Genomic DNA, 25,747 nt, shown 5'->3' with positions numbered 1-25,747 from the left:
TAAGTGAGGAAACATTTTAGTTCAAAATCCCCGTTGAGGCCCTTTGGTACAAGGGTCCTCAAACGGTGGATCCACCTCATTTCTGCCCTAGAAAGCTTATCCTCTAGACCCCTATTTCTCCATGATGGTAGTATTTGTTGTATTCCTATGAAATTCTTCAGATGGCATTCATTTGAACTATGAGAATTTTTAAAATGAGCCGAAACTGTATGGGTTTCAAGACCCTTACGTATATTGTATACGTGTTCGGCCATTCTCACTTTAAGGCACCTTGTGGTCTTCCCTACATAAAATAGGCCACAAGCACACTCCAAACAATAAATGACATTTTTGGAATGGCAAGTGATAAATTCACTGATTGGAAAGACCTGGTTGTTTACAGTAAAATTAACCTGTTTACGTTGTTTGTCCTTCACAGTTTTACACATTAGACAGTCTCCACATTTGTGGAAACCCTTGGTTCTAATGCTTTGTCGGATTTCTGGTTCTATGCTGCTTTTTACAAGGTGATCCTTCAAAGCTGGTGCCTTTCTGTATATGAAGGACGGTTTGTCCGGTATGTGTTGGCCCAGGACCGTATCCAACTTCAAGATTTTCCAATTCTTTTTGATAATTCGTTCAATGTCCCTATGGCATGAATTATATTGTGTGATGAAAGCCCACTGAGATCTGTCATTAATGGATGGTGGCTTCTCCTTAATTTCTAACAAATTTTTTCTATCTACTTTGTCTATTCGATTCCTAGCCTTACTAAGAATCTCTTTGGAGTAACCCTTTGTCTCAAAACGCTCAGTCAATTCATCTAGTTGTTCTTCACATATATTCGGTTCTGTACAATTTCTTTTTATCCTAGAAAATTGTCCAAAAGGGATTCCATCCAACCAATTTTTGTGATGTTGACTAGTTCTTTCGATAAAGTTATTGCAATCAGTCGGTTTCCGATAAGTCATCGTTTGCAGGGAGCCTTCTTTAACATAAATACTAAGATCTAAAAAGCATATTTTCTCTTTACTTAGATTAAAAGTTAAATTAATAGATAAAATATTCGAATTGAGACCAGTACAAAAAACATCCAATGATTTTTCATCTCCACTCCATATAAAGAAAATGTCATCTATAAAACGATGGCAGGACACCAGGTTCGCCACCAGACTGCCATCTGTCCAGATTGTATGTTCCTCCCAGTACGCCATAAATAAATTGGCGTAACTGGGAGCGAACCTGGTGCCCATGGCCGTTCCTACCATCTGAAGATAAAAGGACCCATCATAATAAAAATAATTATTTACAAGGATAAACTTTATACTATCGATGATAAAGTGCTTTAGTGCTTCATCCATATCACTTTTATCTAAAAAATAGGTGACAGCAGTGATACCCTTATCTAAATCGATTATGGTGTATAAGGTTTTTACATCTGCACTGCAGAGAAAATTATTCTCCTTCCAGTTGGTATCAGCTAGTTTGCGTAAGATATCCCCTGTATCTTTTAGGTAGGCCCTCGTTGTCTGTACCAATGGCTGCAAATAAAAATCTATTAATGCCGAAAGGTTACTTGTAGGACTATTGCAGCCAGATATTATAGGCCTTCCAGGGGGATCTAAGAGGTCCTTATGTACTTTTGGCAGTATATAAATGGTTGGAGTGGATGGATTCTTTATATTTAAAAACTCTAATTCTTTCTTAGAAATAAGACCATCGTCAAAGGCTTTTGATGTAAGTTCTTTTAGCCCTTTCTCAATTTTAACAATGGGATCACATTTAAGTTTTTTATATGTATTGTCCTCATTAAGCAATTGGTGAATTTTTTTCATATAAGTTTCTTTTTGCATTAGGACTACCCCTCCCCCCTTATCTGCTGGTTTGATAATAAGGGTTTTATCCTCTTTGAGTGATTTTAAAGCACTTGATTCCTTTTTAGTTAAATTTAAATGCTTATTCTTTTTCGTTGAGTTTTTTTGTATGATTTTTTCAGTTTCATCACATATTATTTTATTGAAAGAATCAATACAGCTTCCTTTCACATGTGAAGGGTAAAATGTTGAGGGGGGTTTAAATCTATCTTTTTGAGGAATCACTTGTGAGCTTTTTTCCTCTTCCTTTTCTTTCATGAGAAAAAACCTTTTAACCGTTAATTTCCTCACGTATTTTTGGATATCCAAAAATACGTCGAATGAGTTTGGTTGAAATGTGGGGGCATGTTTTAGACCCTTCTTTAAGACTTTGTTTTCATCCTCAGTTAATATCCTGTCACTAAGGTTGAAAATCTTGACCTCGTGATTCTCATCACTTAGGGTCTTTGAAGGAATTGGATTTACTTTATTCTGAGTTTTTCTATTTCTATCTTTTTTTCTATTATTTTTAAGTCCTCCCCTTTTCTTTCTCTTGGTTTTCTTAGAGCTGGGAATCAGGGGGACTAATATCTGTTCCTTGTGGGTGTTCTTTTGTTCCACTCTAAAAAAGAGGGTTGTTCCTGTCTTAGATGATCATCATAATTATCATTATCTAACAATGAAAACCGATTAGGATGTCTAAAATACGGCGATGGATCATAATCCCTTTTTCCTTTCATAGGAGGCCTAGTAGTTTGCCAATTATCTGTTTGGAATCTAGTTCTCTCTGGTCTATATCTAGTCCTATTATCCCTTAGGTTCGTGAATCTATTGAGACTTTCATAAACAGGTTCTTTATTAGTATTATTTCTCCTCCAGTTAGGGGTTCTCCTGTTTTTATTATACTTAAAATTAGTTTTGACTTTATCTATATTAAAATGGGGGGTTTTTATTTCCTCATTTATAGAATCAGTTACAATTTCTACGGGTGCAGATGGTGCAGAGTCTCTTATAAACTTTTTATGTTTTTTCTCTCTTAAAAACTTTGTATTTTTGGTCATTTTATATAAGACATCCTGTTCCAGAGTTTTGAAATCTTCTAGCTCTCGGAAAGGATGTATGAGAGACTGAAGCACATTTATTTCATCATTAAGAATTTTTAAATTATGCGTTCTTTCCCTAATGATTAGAGAGATTAGGGATTCGGAACATGTATTGAGAATAGAATCCCAGTTCTCTTTAAAAGTAACATCAGAGGAAGTAAAAGATGGTGGTTTTATAATTTTGAGTCCCTTGGGCACAATTCCAGATGCCTGGTATTGCTCCAAAGTGGCCACCTCCCACCATAATTTATTTTCTTTTATCATTGTAGTTTCTAGTTTTTTAAAGCCTCAGATTGTGCCCCATTACAGTGCCCCAGTTCATACTACACCTAAATATAGTGCTTCCACCTCACAATGTGCCCCATTACAGTGCCCCAATTCATATTATACCACACTATAGTGCCTCCGCCTCACATTGTGCCACATAACAGTGCCCCAGTTCATATTATGTCACACTATAGTGCCACCATCTCACATTGTGCCACATTATAGTGACCCAGTTTATATTACGCCACACTATAGTGCCTCCACCTCACATTGTGCCACATTACAGTACCCCAGTTCATATTATGCCACACTATAGTGCCTCCACCTCACAATGTTCCACATTAAAGTGCTCCAGTACATATTGCGCCACACTATAGTGCTTACACCTCTCAATGTGCCCCACTACAGTGCCCCAGTTCATATTATACCACACTATAGTGCCACCACCTCACATTGTGCCACATTATAGTGACCCAGTTTATATTACGCCACACTATAGTGCCTCCACCTCACATTGTGCAACATTACAGTGCTCCAGTTCATATTACGCCACACTATAGTGCCTACACCTCACATGGTGCCCCATTACAGTGCCCCAGTTCATATTGTGCCACACTATAGTGCCTCCACCTCACATTGTGCCACATTACAGTGGCTCAGTTCATATTATGCCACACTATAGTGCTTCCACCTCACATTGTGCCACATTACAGTGCCCCAGTTCATATTATGTGCCTCCACCTCACATTGTGCCACATTACAGTGCCCCTGTTCATATTATGCCACACTATAGTGCCTTTTACCTCACACTGTGCCCCATTACAGTGTTCCAGTTCATATTATGCCACACTATAGTGCCTCCACCTCACATTGTGCTGCATTACAGTGCCCCAGTTCATATTATGGCACACTATAGTGCCTGCACCTCACATTGTTCCCCCTTACAGTGCCCCAATTCTTATTATTCCACACTATAGTGCCTCCACCTCACATTGTGCCGCATTACAGTGTCCCAGTTCATATTATGCCACACTATGGTGCCTGCACCTCACATTGTTCCACATTACAGTGCCCCTGTTCATATTATGCCACCCTATAGTGCCTCCACCTCACATTGTGCCGCATTACAGTGCCCCTGTTCATATTATGCCACACTATAGTGCCTCCACCTCACATTCATTGTGCCCCATTACAGTGCCCCGGTTCATAGTATGCCACACTATAGTGCCTCCACCTCACATTGTGCCACATTACAGTGCCCCTGTTCATATTATGCCACACTATAGTGCCCCCACCTCACATTGTGCCACATTACAGTGTCCCAGTTGATATTATGCCACACTATAGTGCCTCCACCTCACATTGTTCCACATTACAGTGCCCCTGTTCATATTATGCCACCCTATAGTGCCTCCACCTCACATTGTGCCACATTACAGTGCCCCTGTTCATATTATGCCACACTATAGTGCCTCCACCTCACATTCATTGTGCCCCATTACAGTGCCCCAGTTCATAGTATGCCACACTATAGTGCCTACACCTCACATTGTGCCACATTACAGTGCCCCAGTTCATATTATGTCACACTATAGTGCCTCCACCTCACATTGTGCCCCATTACAGTGCTCCCAGTTCATATTATGCCCCACTATAGTGCCTCCACCTCACATTGTGCCACATTATAGTGCCCATAGTATGCCACCCTATAGTGCCTTTTACTTTACATTGTGCCACATAACAGTGCCCCTGTTCATTTTATGCCACACTATAGTGCCTCCACCTCACATTGTGCCACATTACAGTGCCCCTGTTCATATTATGCCACACTATAGTGCCTCCACCTCACATTGTGCTAAATTATAGTGCCCCAGTTCATATTGTGCCACACTATAGTGCCTCCACCTCACATTGTTGGGAATCACTGCTCTAAATCCTAGGCAATGCCAAAAGACCAAACAGCGTGAAACAAATATTTGTTACAGAAGAGAATTTAATGTGGAATTTGGAAACAGAGCCTCTACATGAATTAATAGAGTTGCTGAACACGTCTAAAGGATCCAACTCTGGAGTTACTGGCGCCCCAGGTGGTGTATCTCCGGTACTCTCCAGGCTTCAGGTAGTACTGACGTCCCTTGTAGTTGGGTTCCTCATAGAACATCCAGTGGCCATCCAGAACATTGCAGGAGTGGATGTCATTGTAACGGAACTTCTCATAGACGCATTGGCAGTCCTCTGTGAACTCCATCATCTGACCTTTGAAATCTTCCTTTTCATAGACCTTGATGATGAAAGGACCGCGATGCTGTGACAGAAACCAAGGCAGTTAGCTAACAAGGTACATCTATAAAAGCTATATTGCACAAAATTGCATTTATGGATTATTATTATTATTATACAATTTTATTTCTACAAATCAGCTCTATACTTTCAGGAGATACTGATACAAACAATGCTAATTTTCGGTTGATGGATACAGGTCACTGGTGTATTTATAATTAGTGCACATGGGCTCCCGGGGTCCAGGGGAGCCCAGACCACACACCCTGCACCCATGTTTTTTAATACTTACCCTCCAGGGTCCAGTTAGGAAAATGCTGTGTCAGCCATTTTCCTGGAGTTCCAAACATGCATAGTAGGAAAATCACTGGGAAAATGGCCACCACGCTATTTTCCCAGAGACCTGCACATGCACACTAGATTCTGGGAAAGTGCTAGGGTCCCCTAGTGACATAGAAGAATTTTCCACATTTACAAACATCTGTGCACCCTGGATGACGTCCTCATGGTATCACCAGTAATCTGCTTGAACAGTGTCTGGGGATGAAGTCATTGTGTAGACACTTACAATGTTGACAATCAAAATCTCGACACCACAATTTGACAGTTATGATGTCGAATATGTTGAAATGTCAACATGCAAAACGGGAGGGTTAGAGTTAGGTACTGGGGAAGGTTAGGGTTGAGCTGTGAGAGGGAAAGGTTAGGGTTAGGCCCTGGAAGGAAGTTATGGTTGGGCTGCAGGAGGGAGGGTTAGGGTTAGGCCCTGGGAGGAAGTTATGGTTGGGCTGCAGGAGGGAGGGTTAGGGTTAGGCCCAAGGGAGGAAGTTATGGTTGGGCTGCAGGAGGGAGGGTTAGGCCCTGGGAGGAAGTTATGGTTGGGCTGCAGGAGGGAGGGTTAGGGTTAGGCCCAAGGGAGGAAGTTATGGTTGGGCTACAGGAGGGAGGGTTACGGTTAGACCCAAGGGAGGAAGTTACGGTTGGGCTGCAGGAGGTAGGGTTAGGCCCTGGGAGGAAGTTATGGTTGGGCTGTAGGAGGGAGGGTTAGGGTTAGGCATCAGGCTGGAAGTTAGGGTTAGTCTGCAGGAGGTAAGGTTAGGGTTCAGCACTGGGGGGAAGTTAGGGTCCGGTGTTGGAGGGAAGGGTTAGGCACCATTGGGAGGTTAGGGTTGGGCTGTGGGAGGGGAGAGTTAGGGTTAGGCACTGGGGGAGGTTAGTGTTAGGCTATGGGAGGGGAGGTGAGGGTTAGGTTTAGAATGCAGGATGATAGGGTTAGTGGTTAGGTTGCGTGAGAGGAGGGATAGGGCTTAGGATGTGGGAGGGAAGAGTTAGGGTTGGGCACTAGAGGGAGAGTTAGGGTTGGGCACTAGGGGGAAAGTTAGGTCAGCAGTTATCAATACCACTGGAAGTCACTGTTAGAAGACCACCGGACCCAAAAGACACCGCTGGAGCCACCTACCTGAAAAACCAAGTACCACTATACAAGCAGGGATGTTTTATACTGATCATGTTGACATTTCATTGGTGCTGACATGATGAATGTCAACAAATATATCTCAAAATATGTCATATATTGTCTCATGTCTATTTGTCCCTCTTAATTCCCTGTAGTTATTCACATGTGCAGTTTATGTGTTACTGCTGATTGTGCGGCACAACATCACATACCTGAGTAGTAAGGTGACAGGATCTGATGGAGTCATTGAAACCCAACCATTGCTGGAAATCAGGATATTCTCCTCTTCTCAGGTAATACTGATATCCTTTATAGTTGGGCTGCTCATAGAGGATCCAGTTTCCATTTTCCACTCGGATGGAGTTGCAGCGGTTAAAGTATGAAGACAGGTCGGAACAGTCAGAGCTGCACTCGTAGGAGCGGCCCTGGAAGTTCTTGTCCTCGTAGAAGATGATCTGTAGAACAGTGATTTAAAAAAATATTATATAGTATGTAGTTATATATATTCCGAATCTCAGAATTTGTGTGTGTGTGTGTATATATATATATATAAAACACCAAAATACCAGTGTGTTGGTTCCATAATAATCTTTCCATTTACACAGTTGGATCCATAGTTATACCGGAAAGAACTCAAATAACATGAAAGTCTAGATCCCCCCCATGAAAACAGTATCATATAATAAAAATGTAAATTAATAATAAATGATTAAAAAAATACCGTAATAATATTCCTCTGAAGAAGACAATATAGTATTTCATAATTATTAAGGGGCCAATATTTATTTATTTTTATTAAGTAGCTGGGAAATAAAAACTTGATGTTTAACTAGGTCCAAATTAATTAATATATGATGGAGGCCTGTACATGCTGGTAATTGTAGTGTCACAAGTGTGCTATGTAGTTGGAGTCTGTCATTAATTTAAAAAAATATATGTATTACTTATTAAATATCATATTGTACCCTTAATAGAAATATTATTATGTTTTTAGCATTTATTATTAAGATGCCTTGCAATAATACATTAATTCAATAATGTTGTCCCATTAAAGATATTTATTAATTTGTCCCCAATTATAAGGAATATGTCTAGTATGTGTATGCTATGCAAATAACTGTTAAATATTAATAAATGGTATAAAGTTAGTCTAATAATACCTTTTTTTATACTTCAAGAATGTATTTCTGTTAGTTGTTATAATTTTCTCTATGCCATCATTAATCTTACTGCAAGGCTTTATCAATAATAGAGCTGATTGTTTGGGAAGGATATAAATCTATAACACCAAAATATATATCTTTATTTGCACTATTTTGTCCAGCGCTATTATTTGAGGTCTGCATGATATAAGTATGGGAGCTCTGTCTGCACGCTAAATCCAGCCGTGTAAATGGATATGTACAGTTATTTTGCTCACTGATGTTGTAATAGGCCCTACACACTGGGCGATGTTACTGAAAGATATGAACGATCTCGTTCATTAATGAATGAGATACCGTTCACATCTTTCAGTGTGGAGGCACCAGCGATGAACGATGCGCGGCCCCGCCCTCATTCATCGCTGGTGCCCCGTTGCTTGTGCAATCATGCCAATATGAACGATCTCGTCCATTTTTGCCTGCACTGCTATGGAGCCGGGTGATGGGGGGTGTGAAGAAACTTCACTCCCCCCGTCACTGCCCCCCCACCGCCAGGTCGGCCGTATCCGCCATCGGGCAGCTAGGCGGCGGATCGCATAGTTTGTAGGGCCCATAAGAATTGGGATATGGCTACAAAGTAGTCTTTGATGAGATGAAATGCATATGATCTGTATACAGAGTGATCTAGGATATCATCTGGACCATATCATATAACATGCATGAATTGTATTGAAATTTATGTTCAATTTAAATTTTATCAGATCATTTATTATTATACTGTATAGCATTGTTTCTGTTATATTTCTCTGTATTATAATAAGATGACTACACATGTTCATAGTTAATTCATGATTTCTAAAATCCCATTTCTGATTAGAAGATTTTAGACTTAAAGGGTTATCCAGAGCTGTTAGCAAACCAAAAAAGTTAGCAACTGGGCAAAACCATGTGCACTGCAGGTGGGGCAGATGTAACATGTGCAGAGAGAGTTAGATATGGGTGGGTTATATTGTTTCTGTGCAGGGTAAATACTGGCTTATTAATTTTTCCACTGCAATTTAGATTTCAGTTTGAACACACCCCACCCAAATCTAACGCTCTCTGCACATGTTACATCTGCCCCACCTGCACTGCAGCATGGTTTTGCCCAATTGCTTACTTTTTTGGTTTGCTAACAAACCTGAATAACCCCCTTAATACTAGTTTTTAAAGAAAAACGTAGCTATGAGTAGCTTGTTAACGAAACCTGACAAAACGAACAATGAAGATGACTAAGTATGACTATTAAATATTTGTAATCTCTATAATACTGCATGTAATTAAGGTGTATTTCCCTTCACGTTTCCATACATTTTAAGAGAAGATAATAATTTAGTAATAATCGCAGCCATATTGAAAAACAAAATACACACATTTTCCATGACACTACAAAGCAGAAATAGCGCTTTCCTAAAATCTAGTGAGACTGGAAAATATATTGTTTTAACTGCATTTAAATATTGAATTACATTTTAATACTATAAGTATGCTTTATTTATAGACATCAGAAGTGCAATTAAGGGGAAACCCATTATTAATTGAAGACCAGAATAATGTGATACAAAGTGAGCTTTCTGAAATGACTTTTGCGAAACAAGTATCTTGTTACAACTTGTTAATCGCCTATATCAGTGGTTCACAAACTTTCTTGAATCTTGTGCCCAAGAGTATCATGATTTTTTTCACCCACCCCAAGATTAAAGTGTTTTATTGATAACTTTGGAAAAAGAAAATGTAACAAAGTAAATTGTGCTCCTGTCAAACCTTAGGGTCAGTTATGTGGTGGTGTACAGCTGTCCGCATGTGTTACAATGGCCAGCCACTAGCACTGTTTTTTCCTGTCACTTTGACTATGACTAATTTAATTTGATCCTGGACCACCAACCCGAGGCACCCCTGCAAGAGCCTCGCGGCTCCCCAAAGTACCTAGGTGCACCGTTTTGGAACCACTGGCCTATATTATTCTCCTTATATGGTTGTGTAATGTGTGTGTCCTGTTGTCAACAGTGTGTTCAAATATTGTTTTTTTACAAGGAACAAATCGTATTCAATATATTATTTAAAAGTGTCTTTGGACTTAATTTTACGTATAAGTGAATAAAATCTCGCAAGCCAAATTTTTTTTGGGGAAAACTACTTTGTCGCTTACACGGCGATGAAATGAACACATCAGCTTAGAATACAGCACACATCAATAAAACATTTTGTTTGATTATATATATTTCATATCTACTTTATAGCTGCAACGTCCACTAATGCACTTATATGTGTGATATGTATTCTCTGCAGTTATGCTCAGTACTAATAGTGGAAATTATTGTTTTACCTTTTTTTTTTAGTTCATATTAAAAGTAAAAGGTTATTTTATTGCTATAGGGAACTGTGCCGTTTCCTGTTACTATAGTCTGCTCGTTGATATCATACAGGACGTTCTTGGGTACAGCTGTAAATACGTTACCCATGAACCAAAGAAGCTTTAAATTCAGCATGATACACACTATAAAACAATCATTTCCTTCATTCTGGACACATGTTGGCTACACATAAGTTATATACAGTATATAGATAAAGAAATGAATACGCAGCAATAAATTAATAGTTTACCCACATAGAGCATTAAAAAGAAAAACCTGCAAAGACTTTCAGAGGACCTCTTACCTTTACCATGATGTATGGAGATGCTGCTAGTGGTACCTTAGGTGTCTGTACAGTGAATTGCTCTGGTGCTTTTATATACATTCTCCATTGCTGGGTTCAGCAGAGCTTCAAAGGCGCCACGATTTCTGTTTAGTAATGAACATTATGGCTCCATTCATCGCTGGCCTCTCTTTGTGTGTTGCCCTTTGTGAATGTATACTTGCTAGAAGCAGTTGTTTCCAGCTTTACATGTTTTTCCAATGCTTTTATTTCAATGATAATAACCTGGTCACTTTAAAAAAGAGAATGTGCTACCAGTGGGCTTAGCGGCCGGTGACCTAAGCGTGTAATCCCTCAGCGCACATGATGGTAATACAGCACCGTACAGGTCACAGTTATTAGCAGGGTTTATTTCTGGTAGTACTCAGTGTTGCGCAGTGCTGGTGACTTGTCTTTTGTTGGTTTAATATTTAATTCTTTTAACTACAGATGGAGCCATACTCATCTAGCCTACAGCCTGCCATATTTGCTGCAAGCCAGGCGCGGCAAGCGTGCCCGCGACTAGGATGCGCGCCCGAAAGAATACATGGGCGCTGCCTGACGTACTAAGTTGCGGATGTGCCGCGGGCTGGATGAGCGCGGCTACGTCTGTAGATCCAGAGGCAGCAAGAGATCGGTGGAACTGATTCAGAAATTAATTAAATGGGGGAGCTGCTGTAATCTTGCACTGACTTATAAATTTAGGCGAGTGCCGCTAGTCCATACCTCTGAACTTTTGCGATGTTCAAGTCGTGACTTTTCTGCACCCGTTCGAAAAGGGGACATGGCCTCAGTAAAAGGGTGCGTGGCTTCGCAGGGATGCCGGGACCACCTGCCAAGTCTCCTGTTTTCTGTGAGCTGCTGGCATGCCCCCCAGTCCCTCTGCCTCCCTTGAATAGACGCTGTGCACATGTACACAGCGTCTATTCACTGCTGCCCTGCTCTGCACTAAGCAGCGAGTGACAGATAAGCCTCCCATCTGCCCCCCCTCTCCCCCACTGCAGGACACTGCGGCCCGCGAGAGGGACAGCAGGACAGTCCCAAAAAAACAGGACTGTCCAACAAAATTCGGGAGACTTGGGAGATATGCGCTAGTCCGTTTTCTTAGTGACTTTATAATTCAATGCTTACACTGTGTTATGTAATGCATCGCAGCAAAGATGAGCAAGGTTACATCTGTATACTGTATCATGGGATACGGTCGTTAGGTCGACACAGCTTAGGTCGCAGTCATTAGGTCGACCACTGAAGGTTAACATGCATTAGGTCGACATGCTCAATAGGTCGACATGGTCATTAGGTTGACATGTACTAGGTCGACAGGTCAAAAGGTCGACATGAGTTTTTCACTTTTTTTTTTTCTTTCAATTTTGGGATTTTTCCATACTTGAGGATCCACGTGGACAGGCTTGGACTGGCCCACAGGGGTACAGGGGAAACCACCGGTGGGCCCCACTGCCTGGGGCCCCACCTCTTGCTCTAAGGATCAGGTTCCAGACTGTGGCCTTGAATTATACATTATACATATGTTACCTTATACTGGACTATGGTGTATTATCTACAGTGCATTATACATTATACATATGTTACCTTATACTGCACAGGACTATGGTGTATTCTCTACAGTGCATTATACATTATACATATGTTACATTATACTGCACAGGACTATGGTGTATTCTCTACAGTGCATTATACATTATACATATGTTACCTTATACTGCACAGGACTATGGTGTATTCTCTACAGTGCATTATACATTATACATATGTTACATTATACTGCACAGGACTATGGTGTATTCTCTACAGTGCATTATACATTATACATATGTTACATTATACTGCACAGGACTATGGTGTATTCTCTACAGTGCAGTATACATTATACATATGTTACATTATACTGCACAGGACTATGGTGTATTCTCTACAGTGCATTATACATTATACATATGTTACATTATACTGCACAGGACTATGGTGTATTCTCTACAGTGCATTGCTGTTATTACTCTGTTATTAATCTGGTACATTATTATGCATGCAGCAGCTGAATTTACTGTATATATTTATGAAGGGGCCGAGATGTTGCACTCTCTAATGGTTAGTCTAACCAATGAGGTGGCAGGTCACACCCCCTCTGCAGACTGGCCACACCCCTAAACATGGGCCTCTACCACTGCATTCCCCCGGTGGGCCCTACATGCCGCAGTCCGACACTGCACGTGGACTACGGTTGGAATGGTAACCTTGCCCGAAGCATGGCGATCGAAGCAAGCCATGCGAGGGGACACGGTGTACGATTTGGGGTTCCCCGTCACTTTACAAAGAAAACAACACCAAAAACAGTTCAAAAACTCATGTCAACCTTTTCACCTGTCGATCTAGTACATGTCGACCTAATTTTACATGTCAATCTAGTGCAAGTCGACCTAATGCCCATGTCGAACTTCAGTGGTCGACCTAATGACTGTCGACCTAAGTTGGGTCGACCCAACAACCCATACCCTGTATCATTTTGTGCTGGATTTATAAGACAAGTTCAGCATTACGCTATACATCTGTTGTCCTAGACAGTGTTGGACTGGGACATGTAGGGCCCACCGGGGGAATACAGTGGTGGAGGTCAATGTTTAGGGGTGTGGTCAGTTTCTCGAGGGGGTGTGCCCAGCTGCCACATTGGTTTGCCTAACCATTTTGCATGGGTTGGTCCCCTTGATAAATATATACAGTAAGTACTGTAGTGCATGCAAGATAATGTACTAGATTAGTTAACAGTACAGTCTGGAACCTGATCCCTAAAGGAGGGTGTTGGCCCCCAGGCAGTAGGGCCCACCGGTGGTTTCCCCTGTACCCCTGTGGGCCAGTCCAACCCTGGTCCTAGATACTGGATTCTTTCACATTTTGGTGTTCTTATGTCTGTATGGCCAGGCCTCTTTATATAGTGTACATTATCCTATGCGTGTCATTCAAGTACTTTGCTTGGAACCACTCTTGCGTTGTTGGCTGTTACCCTGTGACATCATCAGCATTCATAAGATATTCTAGATCCAGGTTTCCTCTGACCATGTAAGAGCTGTGGCAACATTAGGGGGTAATGATTTAAGCAGTGAAAAGAGTGAAGAAGTGGAGAATTTATACCTAGCAACCTACTGAATGTACTAGATGAATACTAACTCAATGCTGATTGGTTGCTATGGGAAACTTCTCTGCTGGCACACTTCTCTACTCTTTTCAAGGCTTGATACAACATCTCATATAACATTTCATTTTAACACTTGTTTTGACATTTCTTGTCGGTTCTTGTATCTTGCCTGAATTTAGCAGCAGCTGCACAATGGCCAACCAGTGATAAAGTCCAAACAAAGTGTCTTGGTGTATATTTGGTGGTCCACCAGACTATGCACCTCAAGTTTGGTAACACAAATAACTTCCAGCTCATATGGGTCTTCTTGCTTATTCTGGCTATTATAATTGAGGTTGTATGAAGCTCCAGAAATTATATCCAACATGTTACAGACGTTTAACATCAAACTCACGCATCACAGTGAAATTCTTATTTTAAAACCTCTCCTTCAATTGGGTGGGATGGTGGCAGGACGCCACCAATTACAATAATGTGGACCCACCCCCATAAGATTTTGCTGTGATCCCAGGTGTATAAATATTGTGTGTAATGATGTATTGATTAATATTAAAATGCAAAGTTATATGAGTAGATCAGAGTCCTTGCTTGGGTCTTCCCACCATACTTGGATCCAAAAATGAGGCAAAACTTCATCTTCCCACCGTCAGATCTCACGTGTTTTGGATTGCATAAAGTCCCTCCCTCACGATTCGGGGGACACCATTTCACACAAGACACTGGAAAAAAGGGTGTGGGACTGTGGGCTCTGAGGCCCTAAAAAAATGCACAGACAGGACACACGCCAGTGACAGTGACCAGAGGGAGAGTGTATGGGACTGTGTACTTTGTATGGCGCTGTGTTGTGTTTTCAAGCATCATGTTAAAAAAAAATAATTAAAATATACAAGCACCATGTAAAAATAAAAACGAAAATTAAAACTGTTGTATGTTCAAGCACTGTGTAAAAAAAGTAAAATAAAACTGTTGTGTGTTATTCAGTCACCTTATTAAAAAAAATAATGTGCTTATGCTGGCCATACACTTGTGCGATGCTCCGCGACATCGCGGGGCATCGCACCGGCAGTTCAGGTGCGATCAAATCGCACCTGAACTGCCGCAGTGGTTGCCATGTGATCATGCGATAGATTGCATGGTAATCACGTGATGGGCACGTCACCGCCGAGTGGGAGCGCCCGGCGGGTGCCCATCGCACATCACAGTGCGATATATCTTATGTGGATTTAAAACCACATGCGATCGCACTGCGATGAGAGAAATATTATGTGCAGCACATAATATCTTGAGACACAATATTCGACCGGTGTGCCCGCGCATCGCGTCTCAAGGTACCTAAAATGTGCATACAATCCTTCGATTTCTCTCACAGATGTGGTCGAAATCGAAGGATAGCACCGATTATCTCATAAGTGTATGGGCACCATAAGGGTGCTACTACTAGAAGCGATGTAGTCTGAAATGGATCAATCAATAGAAGAGCAGGAGCAGCAACCCAGTACTAGTTCATGTGGCTGCTGCCAGTTATTATAGTATTTCAACATCTACTAAAGGTGGTCCAGGGGACACAAAGTTTAAGAAAGTGCGCTTGAAAACTAAACAATATTTCACAATGTTAATGAAAACATCACCTCTAAAGGAAAAATTTACTAGCAAAAAATTTAAAATTGCCAACATGCCATGCACCACATGTAGTGGCAAGGAAAGGCTCAGGCCATGGGGTTTGTTTGTGAGTGGTGGTCCTGCTGGTGCTATTGCTGTTTTACGCAATGCCTATTGCAGGTGCCGGGCCAAACACAGGCATCTTCTTTTGTAAGCTCATATGATGATGTGACATCTACTCAGTTAAGTCTAGTAGAGGTGTCAGCTTTAAAACAAACAAATCAGTGCCTAAAAATAAGAATAACACTAAGGCAGAAGAAATGTTGTCCATTCATAAATGCCTGAGGAGAGTCTAGGGGATTCTATGGGGGTCATTCCTACCCGATCGCACGCTGCACTTCTTCGCAGCTGTGCAATCGGGTCAGAACTGCACATGTGCTGCGGCTGCATTGCGCAGGTGTGTCGTTGCCCGGCGCCTCCAACGAAGAAAGCAGTTGCAGCGGCGACCGCAAGAAGATTGACAGCAGGAAGGCGGATCCGGGCGTCAACTCACCGTTTTCGGGGAGTAGTGAGTCCAGGCATTTGCAGGACGGGTGTCTGACGTCAATTCCGGGACCGGACAGGCTGAAGTCATTGCAGTTGGTAAGTAAGTCCAGAGCTACTCACAAACTGCACAAAATGTTTTTGCATAGCTCGGGTGCAAAAGTGATCGCAGCCTTGCTCTGCAAAAATCCACTCCCCCATAGGTGGTGACTATCTGATCGCATCTGAGTCTGACATTTCTGACACTGTACTCATTGAGAAGCCTCCTTCCACTATTTCTGCACAATCTGCGAATGTGGGGATAAGCAGTACAAGTAAAGATGGTGAAACAGAAACTGAGATGCTACTGTGGCAGTGCAACAGAATGAGGGGTATATTTGTGTCGCTAATGAGGATGTTGATTATGAGAATGATGATGATGAGAATGAAGTAAGTCAGCCACCAGTGGCAGCAGTTCTTACTCATGATAAAAAAGAATGTCATTGTCATGCCTGGTCATAAAACCACAAGAGCCACCTCCTGTGTGTGGAACTATTTTCACCCAGATCCTGACAATATTTGTGAAGGCATCTGTACTATTTGGGAGGCCAAAGCTAGTAGAGGTAGGGGTGTTAGCCATCTAGGCACTCCTTGCTAAATCATTTGCAGCCATTCATGCAAGTTATTTATCAAAATCTGAAAAAATCCTGTGAAATAATAACAAGCAGTCCAGTATCAGCTACCAGCAGTTTGGACCAGCGCATGCAATCTCCACCACCAACACCCTCATCATTCACCTCATCATTAATGATTGTAGGTAGTCTGTCAAAAAAATTGGTTTGTGGGGACCCGAACAAACAAAGCACTTCAGCCACAAAGGCAGTCCCTGTTGCTGAAGTGCTTGGTTTGTTAAACTGTGCATCTCCTTTTTAATAGCCAACATAAGGGTGAGAGGGCACAAGAACAGTTCCATCTTGCCCCACTTGTGGACTAGATTTAGGATAAAAAAAATGTTATCATCTCTCATACTTAGACCATAGGCATAATATTTAGGCTACTAAAAGATGGACACCACCAACCAAAGGGGAGACACATTTACATTACTAGGAATCCAAGGGGCTGGAGAGTTGAAAAAATGGGATAGGGCTTCTCAGGGGAGTGTACCAGTACCCTTGCTGCCCCTGCGTTTCTCCGACTGTAAAGGGAGGGGGACATTTCATCCTCTCTCAGCAGCTGCTGCACACAGTGGTTGTCAGACCTGGTTACAAACAGTATCTGCTGCCACCAGCTCTGAGCAGCCCATGAGGAGTAAAGAGGCACACAGACAGCAGGTAAGATTAACCACAGGGCACATCATATTACTGTGCAGAACTGGGCACACCATAATGCTGGACAGCACAGGGCACCCCCCCATAGTACTGCTTAGGACTGGGCACACCATACAGCACTGTGAGCACTACTATACCCCTGCTTCAATGTCCAGTGACTGGTGGGGCTGTGACTCCTAGTGGTATTGTACTCAGTTACAGACCTGTCCCCTCTTAGGCATTCCCTATAGATCATTATATACCAGCAGCAGAAAATGTGGACAGAAGGATAAATATGTATAAAGTACAGATGTAGCCACATTGTGGCATGTATGGCGAGACTAGCGTGCCTACATCTGTGAACTGCATGTACATATGATCAATTTGAAGTGCAACATTTCTACAGCTGTGTGCAATTGAGTCTGAATCTGTGTATGCAGTGCTACTATGCAGCATTCGCGGCTTTTTCTCACACCTGGGCCCTCATTCGGAGTTGATCGCTCGCTAGCTGCTTTTAGCAGCAGTGCAGACGCTAGGCCGCCGGCCTCTGGGACTGTATCTTAGCTTAGCAGAAGTGCGAACGAAAGGTTAGCAGAACTGTGCGTAAAAATTTTCATGCAGTTTCTGAGCAGCTCGAAACCTACTCCTACCTTGCGATCACTGCAGAATCACTCACCGATCAACACAGCGACTGAAAAGCGTCGCTCGACCTTGTGTAAAACTGCATAGTTTTGTGTGAAGGTACTTCACGCGTGCGTACTGCGGCCTATATGCATGCGCAGAAGTGCCGCTTTTTCAACTAATCGCCGCGCTGCGAACAAAAGCAGCTAGCGATCAACTCGGAATGAGGGCCCCAGTTGGACAGAAAGGTGAAGCTCCCATTGAAACCCTTTTCCCAAGTAGATAGGGATTGCTGGCACCTGGAGACTTGAAGTGATTTGCTGACTGCCATTATACTGTACATTGGTGCCTAAAGAAGATATGTAATACCCACGTTTGGGATACTCCTGCTATATACTACTGCAGCCCTGAACGGCAATCAGCGTTGCCTGCAAGATTACTGGACTGACCCTGTAAGGGTTAATTCTTTTCCCTGCATTGCCCAGCAACGCCTGGCTGAGGGGTCCGAGAGAGGAGGGAGAGACGACAACAGAGAAGAGGGTCCCGGCAATCAATACTTGAGAGAGGCTGCGATTCCAGCCACCAGCAGCTAACCACAGCCGTCGGCAGGAGCACCTACTACACTGCAGGTACAACCATATTTCTCATACGTCCTAGAGGATGCTGGGGATGCTTCAAGAACCATGAGGTATAGACAGGATCCGCAGGAGACATGGGCACTTTAAGACTTTTAATGGGTGTGAACTGGCTCCTCCCTCTATGCCCCTACTCCAGACTCCAGTTAGATTCTGTGCCCAGTGAGACTGGAAGCACACTGAGGAGCTCTCCAGAGTTTCTCAGAAAAAATACTTTTGTTAGGTTTATTATTTTCAGGGAGACCTGTTGGCAACAGGCTCCCTGCATCGAGGGACTGAGGGGAGAGAAGCAGACCTACTGTACTTCTGTGAGTTTCAGGGCTCTGCTTCTTAGGCTACTGGACATCATTAGCTCCAGAGGGTCTGATCATTTGGTACGCCTAGATGCTCGTTCACGGAGCCGCACCGTCAACCCCCTTGCAGAGCCAGAAGTCAGAAGCCGGGTGAGTAGAAGAAGATCAGAAGACTTCAGTGGCGGCAGAAGATTTCAGTGATGGCTGATGAGGTACCGCGCAGCGGCCGCGCTGCGCGCCATGCTCCCACATACAAAACGGCACTGCAGGGTGCAGGGCGCAGGGGGGGCGCCCTGGGCAGCATAAAACCTCAATAGCAACTGGCACAAGAATATACAGTGCCTGGGCACTATAAATATATAAATATATAAAAATAAGCGGGACTGAAGCGCGCCATTAAGGGGGCGTGGCTTAGCCCTCACAGCTCTGACCAGTGCCATTTTCTCTTCACAGTTGCAGAGACGCTGAGCCTGGCCTCCCTCACTACTATACAAACAACAGGGTGCAAAACGGGGGGGGGGGGGGGGGGCACAAGGGATTTGGTGCTAATTTATTGAATTTAAAAGCGCTAACAGGTCTGGGCAGTATATTACTCGCTTCAGTACCGGGATAGGCACTGGGTTGTGAGCTGGCATAACTCCCTCTTTGTTTCTCTAACAGGCTTTGCTGTGGGTCTGTCTCCTATAGCCCCAGTGTGGTTGTGGGTGTTGGTACGCGTGTGTCGACATGGCTGAGTGGAGCCTCCCAGGAGGAGGCTGGAGTGGGGACAGAAAACTGTGGGAGTGACCGCGTCGGCACTGCCGACGGCTGATTGGGTAAATATGTTGAGTGTTTTGAATGCAAATGTGGCTCGGTTGACTAAGAGATTAGATAAATCTGAGTCTAAGAACCAGACATGGAGAAAATCCATGGAGGATGCATTGTCGCAAGCTCAGACCCCTTCGGGGTCACAGAAACGTGCATTTACCCAGATAGCAGATACAGATACCGACACGGACTCTGATTCCAGTGTCGACTATAGTGATGCCAGATAAAATCCTAAACTGGCTAAGAGCATTCAGTACATGATTGTGGCGATAAAAGACGTATTACATATCACTGAGGACCCTGCTGTTCCTGATACCAGGGTCTGTATGTTTAAAGGAAAGAAACCTGAGGTAACGTTTCCTCCCTCTCATGAACTGAACGCTCTTTTTGAAAAGGCTTGGGAAAATCCTGACAAGAAGGTACAGGTTCCCAAAAGAATTCCGGTGACATTTCCGTTTCCGTCCCCCTCTGGGGACAGGGAAAAGTGGGAGTGAACCCCCACGGTGGACAAAGCTCTATCGCGTCTGTCCAAAAAGGTAGCGCTTCCGTCTCCTGACACGGCAGCCCTAAAGGATCCTGCGGATCGTAAGCAGGAAAATACACAAAAATACATATGTCACTACAGGTTCGCTACTCAGGCCTGCCATTGCTTCTGCATGGGTGAGTAGCGCTATTGAAAAGTGGGCAGATAACTTGTCATCTGAGATAGATACCCTGGACAGGGATTGCGTGCTTTTGACTCTGGGTCATATCAGGGATGCAGCAGCATATTTAAAAGAAGCTGCAAGGGATATTGGCCTTTTGGGATCAAGAGCCAATGCCATGGCAGTCTCGGCTAGGAGGGCATTGTGGATTCATCAATGGAATGCTGATGCTGACTCTAAGAAGACTATGGAGTCTCTACCGTTTAACGGTAGTGTCTTGTTTGGTGACGGCCTCACTGACCTGGTATCTACGGCTACCGCGGGTAAGTCATCATTTTTACCTTATGTTCCTGCACAACAAAAGAAAATGCCCCACTATCAGATGCAGTCCTTTCAGCCCAATAAATACAAAAAAGGACGAGGGTCCTCCTTCCTTGCTGTGAGAGGAAGAGGAAGGGGAAAAAGATCACAGGCTGTGGCAAGTTCCCAGGAACAGAAGTCCTCTCCGGCTTCTACCAAATCCACCGCATGACGCTGGGGCTCCTCTGCGGGAGTCCGCACCGGTGGGGGCACGTCTTAAACTCTTCAGTCAGGTCTGGGTCCGCTCGGCCCTGGATCCTTGGATATTAGAAATAGTTACCCAAGGCCAAGGGTACAAATTAGAGTTTTAAGACGTGCCCCCTCACCGATTTTTCAAATCGGCCTTGCCAGCTTCTCTTCCAGAAAGGGAGGTAGTATGCGCTGCAATACTAAAGCTGTTTCAAAATCAAGTCATTGTCATGGTACCCCCGTCACAGCAGGAGGAAGGCTTTTATTCGAGCCTGTTCGTGGTCCCGAAGCTGGATGGCTCAGTCAGACCGATTCTGAACCTAAAATCCCTCAATTTCTTCCTAAAAAAATTCAAATTCAAGATGGAATCTCTCCGAGCAGTGATCTCCAGTCTGGAGGAGGGGTATTTTATGGTGTCGGTCGACATAAAGGATGCCTACTTACACGTCCCCATATATCCTCCACATCAGGCTTACCTGAGGTTTGCTGTTCAGGATTGTCATTACGAATTTCAGACGTTGCCGTTTCGTCTGTCCACGGCTCCGAGGATTTTCACCAAGGTTATGGCGGAAATGATGGTTCTCCTGCGCAAGCAGGGAATCACAATTATCCCATACTTGGACGATCTCCTCATAAAAGCGAGATCCAAGGACCAATTGCTGAAAAATGTTGCGCTCTCACTGACGATTCTGCAACAACATGGTTGGCTCCTAAACTTGCCAAAATCACAGTTGGTTCCGACAACACGACTGTCGTTCCTGGATATGATTCTGGATACAGAATTACAGAGAGTTTTTCTTCCAGAGGAAAAAGCTCTGGAAATACAAAACATGGTAAAGCAGATTCTGAAACCGGCAAGAGTGTTGATTCTTCAATGCGCTCGGTTGCTGGGGAAGATGGTGGCGGCCTACGAGGCCATTCAGTTTGGCAGGTTCCATGCCAGAGTGTTTCAGTGGGACCTGTTGGACAAGTGGTCCGGGCCTCACCTGGACATGCACCGGAAAATAATCCTATCTTCCAGGACCAGGATCTCCCTCCTGTGGTGGCTGCACAGTTCTCACCTTCTGGAGGGACGCAGGTTCGGGATTCAGGATTTGATCCTGGTGAACACAGATGCAAGTCTCCGAGGCTGGGGAGCAGTCACTCAGAGGAGAAATTTTCAGGGAAAATGGTCAAGCCAGGAAGCTTGTCTGCACATAAACATTCTGGAATTAAGGGCCATTTACAACGGCATTCTGCAAGTGGAACATCATCTTTGCAGTCTGCCCGTCTTGATTCAGTCAGACAACATAACAGCAGTGGCGTACATAAACCGCCAGGGCGGAACAAAGAGCGGCGATGGCCGAGGCCACGAAAGTTCTTCGCTGGGCGGAAAGACATGCAAGCGCTCTGTCAGCTATCTTCATTCCAGGAGTGGACAACTGGGAAGCAGACTTCCTCGGCAGACACGATCTCCATCCAGGAGAGTGGGGTCTTCATCAAGAGGTCTTTGCAGAAGTGACAAGTCGTTGGGGAACTCCTCAAATAGACATGATGGCGTCTCGCCTCAACAAGAAACTTCAGAGATATTGTTCCAGGTCGAGGAACCCTCAAGCAATAGCGGTGGACGCCCTAGTGACACCATCAGTGTTTCCGTCGGTCTATGTGTTCCCTCCACTTCCACTCATTCCAAAGGTGATAAAGATTATAAGAAGAACAAGGGTTCAGGTGATATTCATTGTTCCAGACTGGCCAAAGAGGGCCTGGTATCCAGATCTTCAGGAGTTGCTCATAGAAGATACCTGGCCTCTTCCTCTACGGGAGGACCTGTTACAACAAGGACCATGCGTGTATCAAGACTTACCGTGGCTGCGTTTGACGGCATGGCGGTTGAACGCCAAATTTAGCCTGAAAGGGTATTCCCAGTGAAGTCATTCCCACACTTCTTCAGGCTAGAAAAGAAGTAACGGCAAAGCATTACCACCGTATTTGGAGGAAATATGTGTCTTGGTGTGAATCCAAGAAGGTTCCTATGGAGGTTTTTCAGCTGGGGCGTTTGCTCCATTTTTTGCAAGCAGGTGTGGATGCGGGCCTAAAGTTAGCTCCATTAAAGTACAAATTTCGGCCTTATCAATCTTTTTCAGAAAGAATTGGCCTCCCTTCCAGAAGTTCAGACCTTCGTGAAAGGCGTGCTGCACATCCAACCTCCCTTTGTGCCCCCAGTGGCACCATGGGATCTTAATGTGGTGTTGCAGTTCCTGCAATCTCATTGGTTTGAACCTTTACGTAAGGTGGAGTTGAAATTCCTTACTTGGAAAGTGGTCATGTTGTTGGCCTTGGCATCCACAAGGCGGGTGTCTGAATTGGCGGCTTTGTCTCACAAAAGCCCTTATTTAATCTTTCATGCAGATAGAGCGGAGTTGAGGACTCGTCAGCAATTTCTACCAAAAGTGGTTTCATCGTTTCACGAAAACCAGCCTATTGTGGTGCCAGTGGCTACTGACACCTTGGCGGAATCGAAGTCTCTTGATGTGGTCAGAGCTTTGAAAATCTATGTAGCCAGAACAGCTCAGATTAGGAAAACAGAGGCTCTGTTTGTCCTGTGGGCTCCCAACAAGATTGGGGCTCCTGCTTCCAAGCAGACTATTGCACACTGGATCTGTAATACGATTCAGCAAGCTCACTCTATGGCAGGATTGCCGTTACCGAAATCTGTGAAGGCCCATTCTACCAGAAAGGTGGGCTCATCCTGGGCGGCTGCTCGAGGGGTCTCGGCGTTACAGCTTTGCCGAGCTGCTACTTGGTCGGGGTCAAACACTTTTGCAAAGTTTTACAAGTTTGATACCCTGGCTGAGGAGGACCTCTTGTTTGGTCAATCGGTGCTGCAGAGTCAACCGCACTCTCCCGCCCGTTCTAGAGCTTTGGTATAAACCCCATGGTTCTTGAAGCATCCCCAGCATCCTCTAGGACGTATGAGAAAATAGGATTTTAATACCTACCGGTAAATCCTTTTCTCTTAGTTCGTAGAGGATACTGGGCGCCCGTCCCAGTGGGGGCTGTATCTGCAGTTATTGGTTATGGTTACACACATGTTGTGTTGAGTTCAGTCGGTCTGTGGCTGATGTTATTCATGCTGTTGCATGCGTTGTTGTTGAATGCCATGTTGTACGGCGTGTTTGAGGTGTGAGCTGGTATGTATCTCACCTTAGTTTAAAAAATTAAATAAATCATTTTCCTAGAAATGTCCGTCTCCCTGGGCACAGTTCCTATAACTGGAGTCTGGAGGAGGGGCATAGAGGGAGGAGCCAGTTCACACCCATTTAAAGTCTTAAAGTGCCCATGTCTCCTGCGGATCCCGTCTATACCCCATGGTTCTTGAAGCATCCCCAGCATCCTCTACGGACTAAGAGAAAAGGATTTACCGGTAGGTATTAAAATTCTATTATCCTCACCCTAGCTGTCTAATAGACTGTGGAGGCTGCTGCTGCAGCCACGGGCACAGAGGTCCCAGGGGATATAGATAAAGGCTGTATATAGTGGGAGTCTGTCACTAATTGTCCTATTACATAGGAAGGGGGACGCCCCTAAGCGAACAGCTCAGTCAACGATCCACTATTTGAAGGTGCTTTACGACTGTTCCATGTTGCGGTATTATATATGAACTGCTTTCAGTGGTTTTTAAATAGCCCTTAAATTGACTTACCTTTCCGTGGATACAAATACCTTTTAGTACAACTAGTCTTTGTGGCTGTGTTACGTTTGCAACTTACCTATCCTGCATGCCTCCCTGCAAATATTTACCTGGTGTCCATTGACACTACTGTACCTCAGGAATGTACCATTACCGATGCGACCTTTATTAAAACTGAGACACTGATACTATACGGAGACCACCGTGCAGAGCCTGAATGTTATAAATTGGCGTACAGCGCCATCCTGTGGACAGTCTAGACCAGTGATTTTCAACCTTTTTATACTCGCGGCACACCGAACAATATTTCAAAATTGCCAAGGCACACCATCACCCCCCCCCCCAACCCCCCCCCCCCCCACACACACACATTGGCCCTCACAGTAAAAAAAGAATCCACACATACATTGGCCTACACAGGAAAAACAATGACATTGCTCCCCACATAAATCATGTTGCTCACACATAAATCAATCATATTTCTCCCCACATAAATCCTATTGCTCCCCACATGAATTATTCACATTGTTTCCCCCATAAATCCATAATCCTATTGCTCCCTGCAGGAGAAATAACTTAACAAATATTAGCCCCTACCGGTTAGCTGTCCTCCTCCCTGTCCTCAGTGGCGGGGATTGTTCATAGTGGAGTGCTGCGAATACTGAGCAGCGGGCGGTCGGGCAGGTGGGGATGTGGGTTTGCAAGCTGTGGATGCAGGCGGGAACTGGAAGATGTGTATACAGGCGGGTGAGCTGGTTGAGTGGTGAGACGCGGCGACCGTGACCTATGATATCACACCGCCGCGTCATCAAGGCATAGGTCACAGCTGGAGCATGACTGATCCTCTAAGAAGAGCCCGGGCCAACGGTTCACTCTGAAGGTGCAGGAAGCTGCTCTGGCTCCGCAGCACACCTTGCAACTGGTCGCGGCACACTGGTTGAAAAAGCCTGGTCTAGACGATTGTACAAACTTAAGTGCCAAAACATTTCTTGCCTGACAATCCTCAAAGTTGGTAATGGCACTGTAATGATTGATGTTTTGCCGTTATCAGATACCTTAGTACGAAGATTTGTGATGTTGATTCATAGTGTATGTGTTTCACTTTAAACGCACTTGACCTTACAGCGGTGACTAATCGCCTCCTTACAAATAAAATT

At 43.9% G+C, this 25,747-nt stretch overlaps 1 protein-coding gene across 1 annotated transcript; it reads right to left on the bottom strand.

The window, feature by feature from the left end:
* Nucleotides 1–5,231: 5,231 nt before the first annotated feature.
* LOC134943419 (gamma-crystallin-3-like) lies at nt 5,232–7,399 on the bottom strand (the record flags this gene model as incomplete). Its single annotated transcript, XM_063932287.1, has 2 exons — nt 5,232–5,507; nt 7,151–7,399. Coding segments are annotated over 2 exons (525 nt in total), but the record flags the coding sequence as incomplete, so codon positions are not given.
* Nucleotides 7,400–25,747: the final 18,348 nt, after the last annotated feature.

Source organism: Pseudophryne corroboree, chromosome 7, assembly GCF_028390025.1.
Source record: "Pseudophryne corroboree isolate aPseCor3 chromosome 7, aPseCor3.hap2, whole genome shotgun sequence".
Lineage (NCBI taxonomy): Eukaryota > Metazoa > Chordata > Amphibia > Anura > Myobatrachidae > Pseudophryne > Pseudophryne corroboree.
The sequence above is the reverse complement of the archived record's forward strand: the minus strand, read 5'-3'. Positions and strand labels throughout refer to the sequence as shown.